Source organism: Thermobia domestica, chromosome 5, assembly GCF_964235325.1.
Source record: "Thermobia domestica chromosome 5, izTheDome1.hap1.1, whole genome shotgun sequence".
Lineage (NCBI taxonomy): Eukaryota > Metazoa > Arthropoda > Insecta > Zygentoma > Lepismatidae > Thermobia > Thermobia domestica.
In genome coordinates this window covers 277502681-277518634 of record NC_137458.1, presented here as the reverse complement: position 1 = coordinate 277518634, position 15954 = coordinate 277502681, and the positions used below count along the sequence as shown (strand labels likewise).

General features: G+C 34.7%; 1 protein-coding gene across 3 annotated transcripts in view; it reads left to right on the top strand.

Annotated features, from left to right (window-relative positions):
• Window positions 1-15954, top strand: part of LOC145686642 (phospholipid-transporting ATPase ABCA3-like) — a 274059-nt gene that overhangs the window by 18092 nt on the left and 240013 nt on the right. For 2 of the 3 annotated variants that reach the window (XM_081760117.1, XM_081760119.1), the window contains exons 3-4: window positions 2252-2374; window positions 9456-9675. In XM_081760117.1, the coding sequence (XP_081616243.1) occupies window positions 2252-2374; window positions 9456-9675 (343 nt within the window). The remainder of the gene's footprint in view (window positions 1-2251; window positions 2375-9455; window positions 9676-15954) is intronic. The other variant, XM_081760118.1, reaches the window with a different exon arrangement.

Here is a 15954-nt window from a genome sequence, read left to right as displayed (position 1 = left end):
GCATGATCTGCTCCTGAAAATACTGCGAATTTATTTTGCAGTTCTTCGCCACCCTACGAATCTTCAGTTTACCTCGGGTAAAAGTAGCCAGTAATGACCATGAACCCTTTTGGGAAGGATTCTTTACAGACACGGACCTACCTTCTGAAGTTCTTGGCGCCTTTCTTTCGATACATGATGGCTCTCGGTTTGCCGCAGTCGGAAAGGTAAATCCATGCTTCATCGAGCGTTACGACGTACATCCACCTTTGTTTTGCCAGATGCCGTTCGTACAGCTTCCGGGCGTTACACTTTCTATTCTTTTAGTGGGCATCCGTGAGAAGATGGCCGCGAGCTTTCATGACTTTTTCCACCTTGAGTTAATGGTGTAAGGTCCGGCTCACAGTCCCCAAAGACACGTCAAGACGATTAGCCATACACCTTTGTGTTGGCGGATTTTCTTCCATTGCCAATTTTGTAAAGTTTCCTCTGCATGGTGGAGGTGGCCTTGGTGCATTCTTTCTTCCTAGGCGACGCAACTTCTGAATGGTGGAGCTTCGTTGCCCTTGTACTTTTTAATGACATTTTTTATTCCACTTAAACTGATGTTGCAACCATTCTTCTTACACTGTTTTCTAATGACAGAAAAATTAAAGTGGGCGTCATAAAAAGCCGCAACATAGCCTTCCCAAAACCGGCTTAGTTTGGGCGGCATTTTGGTCACAGAGCGGAAACCCACACACTTGGAAACAAATTTAACACAACACTCACAACAATGGTCCTGTTTTGTGAGTTATTGTCATCCGCGAGGAAAAACAACTCCGTTCCCAGGAAGCCACTGCACAACACTGCAGGACGCCACGAGCCAGGTCGGGTGAGTCCATTCTGCCCGGGAGGGAAAAGGAACGAAATCGGCCAAACAAAAGCTGAACAACCTCTGTATGTACGTGCATTATTATCGGTTCTTGCAAATATCTATATATTAAACTCCTAGATTTATATATTCCGCAATAATTTGGACAATGAGATTTCGAAAACCACAAGTGCCGTTTTCACTGATCGATTCTAAATTTTATATAGATCCAGTTCTCATTCAAATTTTCAAAAACCGTGTCGTTATTTTTCTATTCAACATTTTAGGGGCCGTTTTGAGCCCATAAGATTAACATTATTGCAGGCCGAAACTACGGTGGTAGGCAACCAGTAGAGAATTACATATGGCGGGTTGACGGACATTGCAGGCGCTTTGCTTAAATCTGAATAGCAAAACCTGTTGCATGCTGGCAACTTAAAAGGCCTCAAGGAACACAATGAGGCGTACTCAGATGTATATGGATTTATTAGAAAAAATATTTCCACTTGATATCGTGTTCCTTCTACAAATTTGCTACAAACTAACTCCAACATCTGTACATAGCAATTCATTTCCTTTGTGAGTCTCCTATCCTTTTAACAGAATGATGATTAGATAGCGCAGGTTCAGCTAGTAGTATTTACCTTTCTGAGTTCCTGAAGTCTTCACGATTATTTACTTGTATTATAGCTTCTGATAAATGTAGTACGTATATGAGTTAGTGAAGTCTGACGACCAACTACTTGTTTCATTCCTTTCGACATATGCAGTATTTATTTTTATGAATTAGTGAAGTCTTTACGACAATTTACTTGTATTATTGGTTATGACAAATGAATTACATATATACTTTTATGAGTTAGTGAAGTCTAACGACTAACTACTTGTATTATTGTTTTGAAAAATGTAGTATTTACTTTTATGAATTAGTGAAGTCTTCAAGTAAGAATCAATGGTTTTTGCGACAATGTATTTGCATTATTGATTCTGATAAATGTAGCACGTATTTACTTTTCTGAGTTTCTGAAGTCTTCATGATTCTTTACTTGTATCATAGTTTCTGATAAATGTAGCACATATATGAATTAGTGAAGTCTGACGACTTGTATTATTGGTTCTGAGAAATGTAGTATTTAGTTTTATGAGTTAGTGAAGTCTTTACGACAATTTAGTTGTAGTATTGGTTCTGACAAATGTAGTATGAGTTAGTGAAGTCTTTACGACAATTTGGTTGTATTATTGGTTCTGACAAATGTATTATTTATTTTTATGAGTTACTGAAGTATAACTACTATTTAGTTATATTATTGGTTCTGACAAATGTAATATTTAATTTTATGAGTCGCTGAAGTCCAAAAACTATTTACTTTTATTGGTTCTGACAATCGTAATTAATCACAATGTGTGCATTTTTTACAGGGTTCATTTCTAGGAGTGGAAAATGTACACTCTGCATTTGTGTCTGTTTTGAACTGTTCCTGGCTTTTATCACTTTTATATCTTGTCCGAAAAATTTCGGAGGAAGCGGAAGTTGGAGTAAAGGTGAGTTTAACTTACATGATTTTACTAATTATTTTAGTTCAAATTTATGCTTTTAGTAATATACAACATACTCGTATGAATGTGCACACCGTTTACCTGCAGAGAACATTTGTGAAACGGAGAGAATATGATTATATTAGCTGACAGGTAACATCTGGCAAAAATCCAAATTCAAAGTTACTTAACACACTAATAAAATTTAATATAGACATTATAATGAAGCACTGAATCACTAATGTAACCTATGTACAGATTAACTGCACATTAACGGTGTTTTGAATCATTTGAAAATAGCCAGAAACTTTTTATATGTTATTTTCGTAATGGTAATAGAGTTAAGACTGTTTAAATTCTTAAAATCCATAATGAGAAATCGATTTTGGTGCTGACTCTACAATAGTAGCATTATTTACATTCGAGGACTCTTGTGTCTGTATTATGTGGCAAACGTTTCTGAAAAAGCATAAAAGAAAAAAAAAAGGAAAAGAAGTTAGATGCAAGAATAACTTCCATAACATCGTTCTGAACAACGCGAGTTTTGCTCTAACGGAATTTTCATTATTACTCATATTTACAAATTTGTATTGGCTTTTCCAATGTAAACTTTTAAAAATAACCACATAAAGCAGTAAATAACACGTATAGATGTACAGATGGGAATACTATGTAAATTGATTCGAGTATTGGCTTGTGATGTGACGATATTAACTACAACTGAAGAATAGGGCTACAGTAGAGCGCTCAGGTCTGGTGCGAGAAATCCTGATTCTATCTCAGACAACATGAATTTGTGATAGACAACATCGTGTTCGTGGAATTTTTCACGGTTTCCTCGTTTCCTCCTACATTCTCGTTCCATAATTAATAATTCATTTTCATTACTCGCCTAGCTCCTTTAGCCTACAGGGCATAAGTGCAGGTGAAATATTTTATTTTTCGTTAGCAATTGAAGAAATACAGTATACGTAATACGTATTTTATTCTTTTACAAGTTCTATATGTTTAAAAAAGGTTTCCGTGTTATTAAATTTATATACATATATACATTTATTTTAAAACTTTTGATTATGCTAAATTTTTCTGAACAAATTCAATTTAAACTCATTGTAAATAGCTCAAACAACGTGGTTTTGCATAACGCGGATGTTTCTTGGAATCATTTAACCACGTTATGCAAAGCATTCTTGTAATTTACTTAACGTTCTTTTACAGAAAAGACAGCTGTATGGTTTCCAGTGCGAACATGCACTATTTATTTATTTATTTATTTATTTATTTATTTATTTATTTTTCTGTCAGTACTTCAGTCATGGCTTCTTATGTTAATTTTCTGTCATGGGTTCTGGAATCCCCGAGATGTTACTAATGACCAAAGGTTAAACACACACTGTATTTTAAACTATTATGTGTAACGGTTTCGGATATCTAACATATCCTTCATCAGATACTATAGACTATAGGTGCTATAATGTCTGATGAAGAATATGTTAGATATAAGAAACCGTTACACATAATAGTTTAAAATACAGTGTGTGCTTTGGTTAGTGTTTCTTTTGTTACATTATTCAATCCAAAGCCATGGATAGTGTTGTTATGTTACTAATACTACATAACAGATCTGGATTTTTTTTAAAAAATGAATTGTTTGCAGCATCAACACATCTTCTGTTAGTATTGGACAAGAATTTGGAAACTTACAAAGTTTCCAAATTATTGTCCAATACTAACAGAAGATGCGTTGTCATTGCAAGATGCGTTGATACTGCAAACAATTCTCACACACACACCAGGGGCGGATCCAGGGCCGACTTCTGGGGAGGGTGGTGGGTTGTCATACTGCTACTTTTAAGGGCTCCAAACTTTTATTTATGTATATAAAAGTTTTATTTATGTATATAAAATAAGAACGTGTCCTCTTCTGGGGGGGCGATCGCCCCCCTGGATCCGCCCCTGACACACACACACACACACACACACACACATATATATATATATATATATATATCTTCTGAAACAACGAAAAAATCACAAGTAAAAAGAAAGAATATGCCAATACGTTCAGGAATTCCAGGAATTGGTGGTAGAGCTTGGCTTCGCATTCGGGAGGTCGCGGGTTCGATTCCCGCTGCCGACCATCCTGACTGGGGTTTTCCAGGGTTTTCCTTAGTTCTACCAGGCAAATGCCGGGATGGTACCTACTAAACAGGCCTTGGCCGATACCTTCCCAAAATCCTTTCCATTGTTGTTGTTAGATATCCAGTGTAAAATGGCCTCTGAGCTGTATCTGGTGATTGTTAAATAAAAAAATAAAAAATAAAAAATAAACATACAAAGAATAAAAAAGTGATTGACTGAACCGAGATTCGAACCCGGCATCTCCAGCATACCTTGTTAACGTCTTGATCACTACGTCACCGAGTCCACCTCCCTGAACAGAAAAACACCCTCCCACTCCTGTAGTCGGTGCTCTCCACTCAGACCACGTGGCTTGTACCACAGCCTAGCTGCTGTGCTTGGAACAATCCAATGTCCATATATTGAGAACACCTTTGGACACCGAATTGTGCAAGCATAGCAGCTAGGCTGTAGTCCAATCAAACACTTTTCAATCTTTGCATGTTATTGAATTCGCACCTACAGAGAATTTCGTGTGTAAAAATAAGTTTAAATCGGTTGTTTCCTCCTTTCGTTAATATATTCATTTAACTTACTTTGAAATTCTGATTTCTGGAAATATCTTACAAATTCAAGTTTTCGGATTTCCTCTGGAACCTTGTTCACGGAGGATAAAAATCGGAGGAAAAGTAATAGGAACATTTGAAGTATGATTAACAACAATCGAAAAAAAAACAAACAAAAAAAAAAAAAAAACGTTTCTTGAACTACTCTACCCGATCAGTCCGTTCCTTCATATTTCCTTGATGTTTTTATTACTTGTCGTGTATTTTTGTCCTTCGTAAACAAACCTAGGTGTTTTTAAAACTCAGAATTTCAAGTAAAATAAAAGGAAAGAAATTCACAAAAAAAAAAAAAAAAAATGGAAAATTTGGGCAGGGTGAAGATAAAATTACTCTTATTTTATTGTTTCAGGAAGAATTATAATTTTTTTTAACGTGTTTTAATTTTGTTTTAAATTTACTATAGCTTTTGTTTTGCTTATTTTAACCATTTTCCTTACAAGTAACTGTAATTCCTGAAAGCAACTTGCACTTCCAAGCTTTCGGCTATTTTCTGGAGCCTTGGTCACGAAGAATAAAAAACATGAAAAGGAATAATAAAAACATCAGAAAAAAGAGGAACTGATTCACCAGGGCTCTGCAGTGCGAACATGGGCGTCGGACTTGCCCCCTCCAATATTTATAAAACTGTTTTGTCCCTCCCCTCCCCCTCCCCAATATTTCAAGTAACTTAGAACAACTATGACTCAAAAGAGACTTAACCATGTACCAGTTTGCGCATTCACAAAAAATGTTAGACAAAGTAAATATGAAAAAAGTAGTAAAAAAAGTTACCAATTGTCAAGAAAGGCAGTCAGTTTTTGGCCCTATGAAGTTGAAGGTAGAGTAAATTGTAAAGTAACAAACTGACTTTGTTTAGATAGCGAGCAGCAACAAGTTTAATTTAGCTTTTTCTTTTTAAAAAAAAATGTCAACTATTTTTTTAACTATACATTATTGATCCTAATTTACATTAGTTGTAGGCTTGTTGCCCTAAAACCAGTTTTCGAAACTTTATTCTTTTTGAGTATTCACTTCACATTACCTTTTATCATTATATTGTTTTTGACATGCAATTAATATCATTTAAGTTGAACTAAAATTGTAAAACAAGCTTGAATTTCACTGTTTGAATGACCGAACAAGCTGTAAAATATGTTTTTTTTAGTACCATATTTAAAAAAAGTAGACAAACTAGACTGTCAAAGATAAAAATAAGACAAATTTTTGAAGTTTCGTTTGTTTTTTAAGTCAAAAATTCTTTAAAATGCAATACACAAACTGTTTTTTTTTTTAAATTTTCCGGGGAAGGACCCCCCACATTTCTGAAGTGTATTCTATATATCACAGTCCCCCTGGTAGTCTGTCCCCCTTCCAAAGTTTATGTGTTGCTGACGCCAATGCGTGCAAAAACAGTTGCTCCAGGATCTCATCTCTAATCAAATGGTAGAGCAGCACATTGTAACTTGGCGGACTAATTTGTGTATTCTTTCATTTTGTAGCTTGAAAGTACAAGTTGTTTTCAGGAATTACAGTTACCTCTAAGTAAAATAGCTGTAAGAATTCCTGAGTGTATTATCATACTAATATCTATAGCTTATTAGACTTTACTTGATCTCGTCTGTATTATCTTCATATTTTCGTTTTCTTGTTTAGAAGTATACTTATTCTTTATTATAGCTTTTAATGGTATCTCTTCATTTTCTTTTCTCCCCAATCTCCATTCTTTTCTTCGATTCCTTCATTCTAATGATTTTCTTTCCTTTCTATTGTTGTAAACCATATTTTTTTCTTTTTAAAGGGCTTGTGACACATCCATAAGGTGTCTGGGCCACAACAACCGATTTTGATGAAACTTGGTAGGCTAATAGGACACCTTGCAAAACCATGTAACTAGCAGGAATTTGTCGAAAAAGCTGTAGTTTCTGAGATACAGTCGATTCATTGAATATGACATTTGTCGTGATATCTCGGGAACGGCTCCACCGAGATCAAGCAAACTTTGCAAGCCATAGTAGATACTGATAGCTTTAAAACGAAATTAAAACGAATTGTCTGCACCTGCGCAAAACTGTGCATAATCCGCAAATAATTGTGCGCATGCGCATATCTCGAAAATGTGAAGACTGCGATATATCTCTTGCTTAGTTTGAATTACATGACAAGTATAACATAATGCAAGAAAAAACTAGACTCAAAGGCGAGCATTTCCAAACAACTGAGGTGAGAAGATGTTGGCGGTGGTCTTCTCCCGGATACCTCCTTCTAGTTACGGCACTTTGTCTGGCTTCTCAGTCATACATTTCCATTACACCTGTATAGAAGTCATATAGTTAACGTTAATAGTCGCCATATTCGGGTCGTAGTGATATCAAGTGCTATAAGTCATCAACGTTGCACAACAGTGACACAGTAGTAAGAGAGCGTAAGGATAAACTACCAGGCCTATTGGAACACATCAGTGTGATGCAAGCATCTATGCTTCAAAGAAACTTGCAAAACCATATGTCATAGGTTTACCTATATATATTTAGTGTGGCCATGAGACGAGACCTTTGGGGTTGTATCATCTGTCGCGTGAAATAGTCTCGTCGCAAAAAGTATAGCCTGGTTCCAATTAGGGATGGGCAAAACCGATGGGCAGTTTTTTTTTATAAAAATCGGAAACCGATTTCTAGGAAAAACGAAATCCGAAAACCGACATTCCGGTTTTCTCCAAGAACCGGTCCGGTTTTCCACCAAAACGGTTCGGTTTTTCACCGGAACCGGTTTTGTTTTCTCCAAAACCGGTTCGTTTTTCCATTGAAACAGGGTTCGTTCTCCAAAACCAGTTCGGTATTTTGACCGAAACCGGTTTCGGTTTTCCACCAAAACTAGCTTCTGTGAAAACTTTTGGAAAACATAAAACTGTTTCTGTGGAAATGGAATCGATTTCTGGAGAACAACGGAACATTATTCTGGTCAGAAATAGAACCAATTTGGGAAAGAAAAACCGGAATCGGGTTTGAAGAAAACCGAAACCAAATCCGGTCAAAAACCGAACCTACTTTGGAGAAAGCGGATCACCGGTTTCGGTGAAAACCGAACCGATTTTGGTTAAACCCGGTTTCGGTAAAAATAGTTTTTTGAAACTTTTCAAAACCCGGTTTCGGTTTTACTAAAAACCGAAAACCAAAAGAACGGTTTTTGTGCCTACCACAGTTCCAGTAGATCGCGGCAATAGCCCTCATAGTTTATCCTTACGCTCTCTTAATACTGTGTTACTGTTGTGCAACATAGATTACTTACAGTACTTGATATCACTATGGCCCGAATATGGCGACTACTAACATTAACTATATCACTTCTATACAGGTGTAATGGAAATGTATGACTGAGAAGCCAGACAAAGTGCCGTAACTAGAGGGAGGTATCCGGGGGAAGACCACCGCCAATATCTTCTCACCTCAGTTGTTTGTAAACGCTCGCCTTTGAGTCTAGTTTTTTCTTGCATTACGTTATACTCGTCATGTAATTCAAACTAAGCAAGAGAAAAATATATCGCAGTCTTCACGTTTTCGAGATATGCGCATGCGCACAATTATCTGCGGATTATGCAAAGTTCTGCGCAGGTGCAGACAATTCGTTTTAATTTCGTTTTAAAGCTATCAGTATCTACTATGGCTTGCAAAGTTTGCTTGATCCCGGTTGAACCGTTCCCGAGATATCACGACAAATGTCATATTCAATTAATCGACTGCAGCTCAGAAACTACAGCCTTTTCGACAAATTCCTGCTAGTTATATTGGTTTTACAAGGTGTCTTATTAGTCTACCAAGTTTCATCAAAATCGGTTGTTGTGGACCAGATACCTTATGGATATGTCACAAGCCCTTTGACTTAATTTTTGTTTTTTGTTTTTATCAGTTTCTTTCTCCTCTTTTACTTCTTTTTTTCATATTTACTTCTCGTTCTCTGTTTTATTATTTTTTTTATATATCTTCTATATACATTTTTTTAAAAATGTAATACATTTTCTCTTTATTTCTAACAATTTCTTTTCATTATTTTTTCGAATTACCAAATGATTGCTTATTTTAATGATTTATTTTATTTTTCTTTTATTTACTTTCTTTACCGCAATACTCTTTTTCTTCCTCCTGTTTCTGTTTTCATCACCTTCAGTTTCTTATTTTCCTCATATCTTTTTCTTATTTTTATTTTTATCTTTAATTACTACATTTCCAAATTTCTCTTCCTTCTGTTAATTTTTTAGCTTCATTTTTATCTTCATTGTATCTTTCGTTATTTAGCTTTCTCTTTGGCCGTGTGTATACTTTATTCTTTTTCATACTGACATTGTGCTACTAATGTACTACTTGCAGGGAATGTTGAAAATTATGGGTATGAAATCATGGGAACGTTATTTTATGTGGTTTCTGTTTAAACTGTTCATCGATATACTAGTTATCACCTTAATAGTTTTTACAACAGCTAAACAGCTCACACCAAGTAGTGCATGGTTCGCAATATGGTGTTTGTTATTGCTGTACGCAATATCCGGGACAATGTTTGGTTTTGCCATAACCAGTTTCTTTCGAAAAGGTAAGGCATTTATGTGTAATATTGATACCGATGTGTAATACTCAAACCTATATCTTAATTCTGTTCTATTAAACATTAATAAGAATTTATAAAGAACGTACGCTATTGAAGATGAGGTGCTATATGTAATATAGAAAAGGAACACATTCTTTCATCTGGTACTTCTGTATGCCTGTTAAAACTTAATATTCTATGTATAATATATTCATTTATATGGTTTGTATATATAGTATTTGTGTGTTGCATGTTTCAATGTAAAATGGCCAGTTATTTTTTTAACTTTTATTTTTTTAAGGCTAGCAGTCAGCTAGCAACCTTTAAAAGGCCTACGCCTTCTTTTAGGGGAGGGAAGTTGAAAGTCTAGTAGGAGTAAGGAATTGATGGATGTGCTATGGGCTGTTTTATTGATAACTTTATTTAATCATTAATTCACTTTGAGGTCTTTATGATTTTTGCAATCATAAACATATGGCAAGGTAAATGGGACTATACATTCTACATAACTGTCGAAATAATGAAAATAATATAGTAAATGAAAGAATACAGAACAAGAACGAGAAATAACAAAACTATCCAAATTAAGAATATATAATAACGAAAATAATATAGTAAATGAATGAATTCATAACAAGAAACAATAAATGGAAAAAACTGACAAAGTTGGAATATAAAGTAAGGTACAGATTAGCAATCATAAGCACTGATGAAGATGAGAGACTAAGTGAGGTGTACTTGATGGCACAACACATCATGAGGACTGTTAAAAGTACAAATGAAGTTATCTTCTGCCTAGAGGCTGTATGGCCAGGTGATGTATATGAAACTAGATCAAAAAAATAAATAATATAGGATTAGGATTAGGATTTACTTTTCTGGGCTTTCGGCATCTAAGGCCATTTAGCCTGTCACGTTTTGAGGGATGACGTCCCTCGGCGAGCACACTATCCGGGGAAAGGGAAAGAAGCGTTTAGTTAGGTACCACCCCGGCATTTGCCTGGTGGGAATGAGGAAAACTCAGGAAAACCTCATTCAGGGTGGCTGGCCTGAAAAAGCGTTTTACACTTTTTCAACCGAGTGTCCCCACCGGGAATCGAACCCGGCACCGCTCGCACCGAAGGCGGGCGCGTTAGTGACTACGCTACGCGGGACCACAAATAAATAATATAACAACAAGTTAAAAGGAGCTCTACAATAGTAAGAATGAAGGAAGGTGGATAGTGAAACACGTATGCAAACTCAATAGCATTGAATATTCTGAAAATTGTTGTAGCGTATTAATTAAAATTAAATTTTGACTGTTGTTAAAGGCTTGTATTTCAAAGAAAGAAAGAAAGAAAAAGAAATATTGATGTATGTATTACATCTTATGACGTAGGAAGTTTCTTGTAAACACTCTTATATACTAGAAATATCTTAGAAACATTGACTAACCATATGGTTGCGGACAAAGTGGTGTCATTCAAATCATTTAACAACCAGTTCTATGATTAATATAGTAAGATTTATTAGTATTATTATTATTACAGTAAAACCTGTCTTCAGTGGATCCTTTATTAAAAGAAAACTTGTGTTAAACGGAAATATTTCACGGTCCCATGAGTTTACTGGCGAAAATCAAATAAAATTGCCTTCATTAAACGGAAACTGTATTAAGCAGACAATTGAAATCAAAATAAGTCTCTTAGCGGAAAATTTCGAGTTTCGGAGTGCAGCATTTAGAAAGTTTTTATACATCTTTTGAGAGGTTAGATATATTTTTAACAAAACAGACAGTGATGTGCAAACCGAAGCAGACACGACGGACGGATATACGTGCTTTAGCTGAGAATTATACGGAAAGTCTGAAAGGAGAAGAGGGAGTGTAGGAAGAAGAGAAATAAGATATTGAATTGGAAGAGGAGTGTAGGCTAAAGACGTATCAAGATTGTCAGAAGTTTTTAAGGAACTACAACATTTGCCTTCGCAAAATGACACTGATACGCTTAGTGAGGTTTCTAAAGCTAAAGTCTCTGTGGAAAGTTAAGTAGACAAACAACAATGTGTACAGAAAATGCTCCTTGACTGTTGGAGAAATTAAGTTAACGTATGTACAGTATTTTTTCTGTTCACTGTAAGTTTTGATTGTATTAATGCGTAGTAGAAACAAATACTGTAGATTGACTAAGATACAGCATCTTATTTTATCTCAGTATGTCCATTATATTGATGCACTTTTCTTTTGCATAGGTCTGCCTACGTTAACTGGAAATCGGAAATTTTTGCTATTCCCGTTTGATTCTTCTAACGACAGGTTTTACTGTACTATGTATTTCTATATTATTTATTTATTTATTTATTTATTTATTTATTCCAATGATAGATACTAGTAGCAGTAACTAGAAATACGTCATGCAGCATATTCACATTGACACTTTGGTGGAAAAACGCACTTAGTGTTGAAATATAGATCAAGTTATATAAAATTATTACTTTCGGTGTGTAGAAAAATAGCTACCTCCTAAAATTGTCTCTGCCCCTCTGCCTTTCCCCCCAGTAAATTAAATCTGACATCGTCACTGCTCCATGCCAAACTCAACATTTTGAGTTGTCTCTTATGGACGACTCTTGGATTTTCCATGGTTCAAAACTTAACAGTTTTGTCTGTTTACGAATTCATTCAGATGGAAGGGGACCTCATCATTCATGGTTAATCTGCTGAGAAAATTGTTTTCTTTTCTATACAGCTGTTGTAACGAATAGCGTTACAGGCTCCAACTGATGAACAAACTGAATTTTATAGGAAAACATGCAAAAGCCTAGGGATACTTTTTTTTTTTTTTTTCATGAGACAACTGAGCAGAATGCCGTCTAGTTGATGTTCCTGCATCTTTTTCTATACCGGCCTGTACACGTCTAACGTTCTGTAATGTATTATAAGAGCGTGGTCTCCCAACTCGTCAGTCAGTTACAGATCCCTGTTGTCGAAAACATGTTATCAGGTTGCGTATAATGAATTCAGTTCTTACATCAAAACCTCTGTGATAACCTCTTTGAGTCGCAGTGATTAACCGTTGATTTTTCAAAATGAAGTTCCACAATTGCGACTCTTTTCAATACTGAATCTCTTCATGTGTGTGCGATCTCTTCAAATCTCAAATATCAAAACTTCCAAGTTTCTAGTTCCCAAATAAATAAAAAAATAAAAAAAAACATATCTATTAGGCTAAAAGAGAGGTGATTAATTAAATGAATGATTGTAAAATTAAATTTGTGTGCTCTCCCACTGGGAATCGAACCTGGGACCGCGTGCACTAAAAACACACGCTCTAGCCACTAGACCGACGGGGAGGGTTAAAATTAATATTAATTACTTTAAAAGTTATTAAATTTTAAAATCACTGAGTACTTTTGGGACACCATGTATGTACTGAGTTCACAAAATAATACTAGAGATTTATTTATTTATAAGTACTGGATCTTGTACATTTACATTTCTTTTGGAATGATAACGTATATCCCAACGTTGAAATACTATGTATCATACAATGTTTTTTCCTTTGAAGAGAATGTTTTTCTACCGACTGGAAGGCTCATCCATGGATAAACTTTTCTCTCCTTTCTTAGTTAACTTATTTCACCACACTTTTAAAAGTAGGATTCTTTAAAAAAAAAAAAAAAAAAAAAAAAAAAAGCGAATTAAAACGGATCTACATTAATTTAAGATTCACCGTGGAATATGAGGAAAAAGGTAAACGTATTAAACTTACCTGTTTGGATTTAAGGATTAGCAGACAGAACAAATTTGTTACCAGTGTCCACTATAAACTCATAGCAAGCACACAATATATACATTATAGACCTGTACATTCACCACTTACCAAAACAAACAAGTTTTCTTTCTGCGTGTTATATGGCTTACCTCAGTGAATTGCTGAAGTTAGGTAGTATGAATGGATTTCCAAAGTCTGTTTTATTAAGTTGGTATAATCAGGTTAAATGGAATTCATATTCCGACAGTCCTTAAACCGAAAATACGTATTGAAGAGTATCTTAGAGACACCAGAGCAGAAGACCTAGTTGCAGGACTATCGAAACATTTTAAACAAACACAATATTGATGATTCAGGAATTTTATTCGGTGACTAAACAAGAAGTTGAGATACTTATTTCCAAAAACTTGTTTATTTGCCTAAGAAATCCTGAATTTAGATAAGGTGTGCTTGAGTAAGAAATGGAAGGCAGTAATTGAGAAATACAAGCACCATTGGCGTAGAAATAAAAACAGTAATATGAGCTGACAACCTCTCACTATAAAACAAAAGGATACTCAAATTGAACCCACCATGCTGCAATGCCTTGCTCCACCATTTGATAGGTGACCAGAAGTTTGTAGAAGGTGCTTTCTTTGCACCACTCGACTTTAGTGAGTCTGTTCATTTTAATTTCTTAATGTTTTTATTAATATTTCTCCTGTTTTTAACCTTCGTGATCAAGGCTTCAGATGAGAGCCGAAAGCTGGGCAGTGCAAGGTGTTTTCAGGAATTACAGTTACCTGTAAGTAAAACGACTGTAAGAATTCCTGAACGTCTTAATATATTGATTAAATATACGTTATTGATTAATAAAAAAAATTATATTGCTTGTAGAAGTAATAAATATTCATAAACTGTAATTAAAAATACAGTAAAACTTGTCTTCAACGGATCCTTTATTAAACAGAAGTTTGTGTTAAACGGAAATATTTCGCGGTCCCATGAGTTTACTGGCAAAAATCAAATAAAATTACCTTCATTAAACGGAAACTGTATAACACAGACAACGGATATCAAAATAAGTCTCTTAGCGGAAAATTTCAAGTTTCGGAGTTCAACATTTAGAAGGTTTTTAGACATCTTTTGAGAGGTTAGATATATTTTTAGCAAAACAGGCAGTGATGTGCAAACCGAAGCAGACACAACGGACGGAAGGATTCATGCTTTAGTTGAGAAATATTCGGAAAGTCTGAAAGGAAGAAGAGAAGTAAGACATTGAGTTGAAAGAAGAGTGTAGGCTAAAAATGTATCAAGATTGTCAAAAGTTTAAAGGAACTGCAAAATTTGCCTTACTTCGAAACGACACTGATACACTTAGTATGGTTTCTGAGGCTAAAGTCTCTGTTGGAAGTTAAGCAGACAAGCAGTGATGTGTACAGAAAACCCTCCTTGACTATTGGAAAAATTAAGTTAACGTGTGTACAGTAGTTTTCTGTTCATTATAAGTTTTGTGTGTATTAATAATGCGTAGTAGAAACAAATACTGTAAATTGACTAAGGTACGTACAGCATCTTATTTTATCTCACAAGAGAACACCTTATATTGATAGTACCATTGCTCAATCAAACAATGCGCAATCGATAGAGGAGTCAAGAAAAATGAGAAATCCAAAGTTTTACGGGCCGACACCCAGAAACACAGGAGATACAGTGGAAAGAAGGATCTAGAAACATGTGGAGATAACAATGCAAAAGATACACTGGCAGAAAGAACTTCAAAATGATTAAAATACTTAAAATGACATTTACACAACAGTATAGCATCATGTGTAATGCACTGTTGCCAACTGAGTACAAAATGAAATTTTATTAAATAGCACGAAACATAAATTATAACATCTAGAAAATCTAATTATGAATAGAACAATAAATGTGAAGTCTTGATATACAGTGTTGCCAACGTTTGAAGATAAGCTTATGTGAATTCCTAAATGAGTCTTGGATTTAGCAGAGTACACATAGTACACGATTCGAAGTAGTTGAAACCAAAATATGACACACAAACAAGAGTATAATCACCGAAATACAAAAATAACGGACGAAGCATAGTGTCGAAGCATTTTTGCCAAAGGAAAATGTCAGAATAGTACCAAAACACAGCACATAAGCTAAAATGATCCAAGATTCATATAGGCCTATTCTCAAACGTTGGCAACACTGTACATCAAGACTTCACAGTTATTGTTCTATTCATAATTAGATTTTCTAGATCAGTGGTGTCCAATTATAATAAGCCTGAGGGCCATAACCTCTTTACTAGTAAGGTGGAGGGCCGCAGCTAATAATAATAATAATAATAATAATAATAATAATAATAATAATAATAATAATAATAATAATAATAATAATATTATTATTATTATTATTATTATTATTATTATTATTATTATTATTATTATTATTATTATTATTATTATTATTATTATTATTACAAAAGAAAAATATAAAAATGTATTTGAAATATTACATTTATATTACATCAAATGAG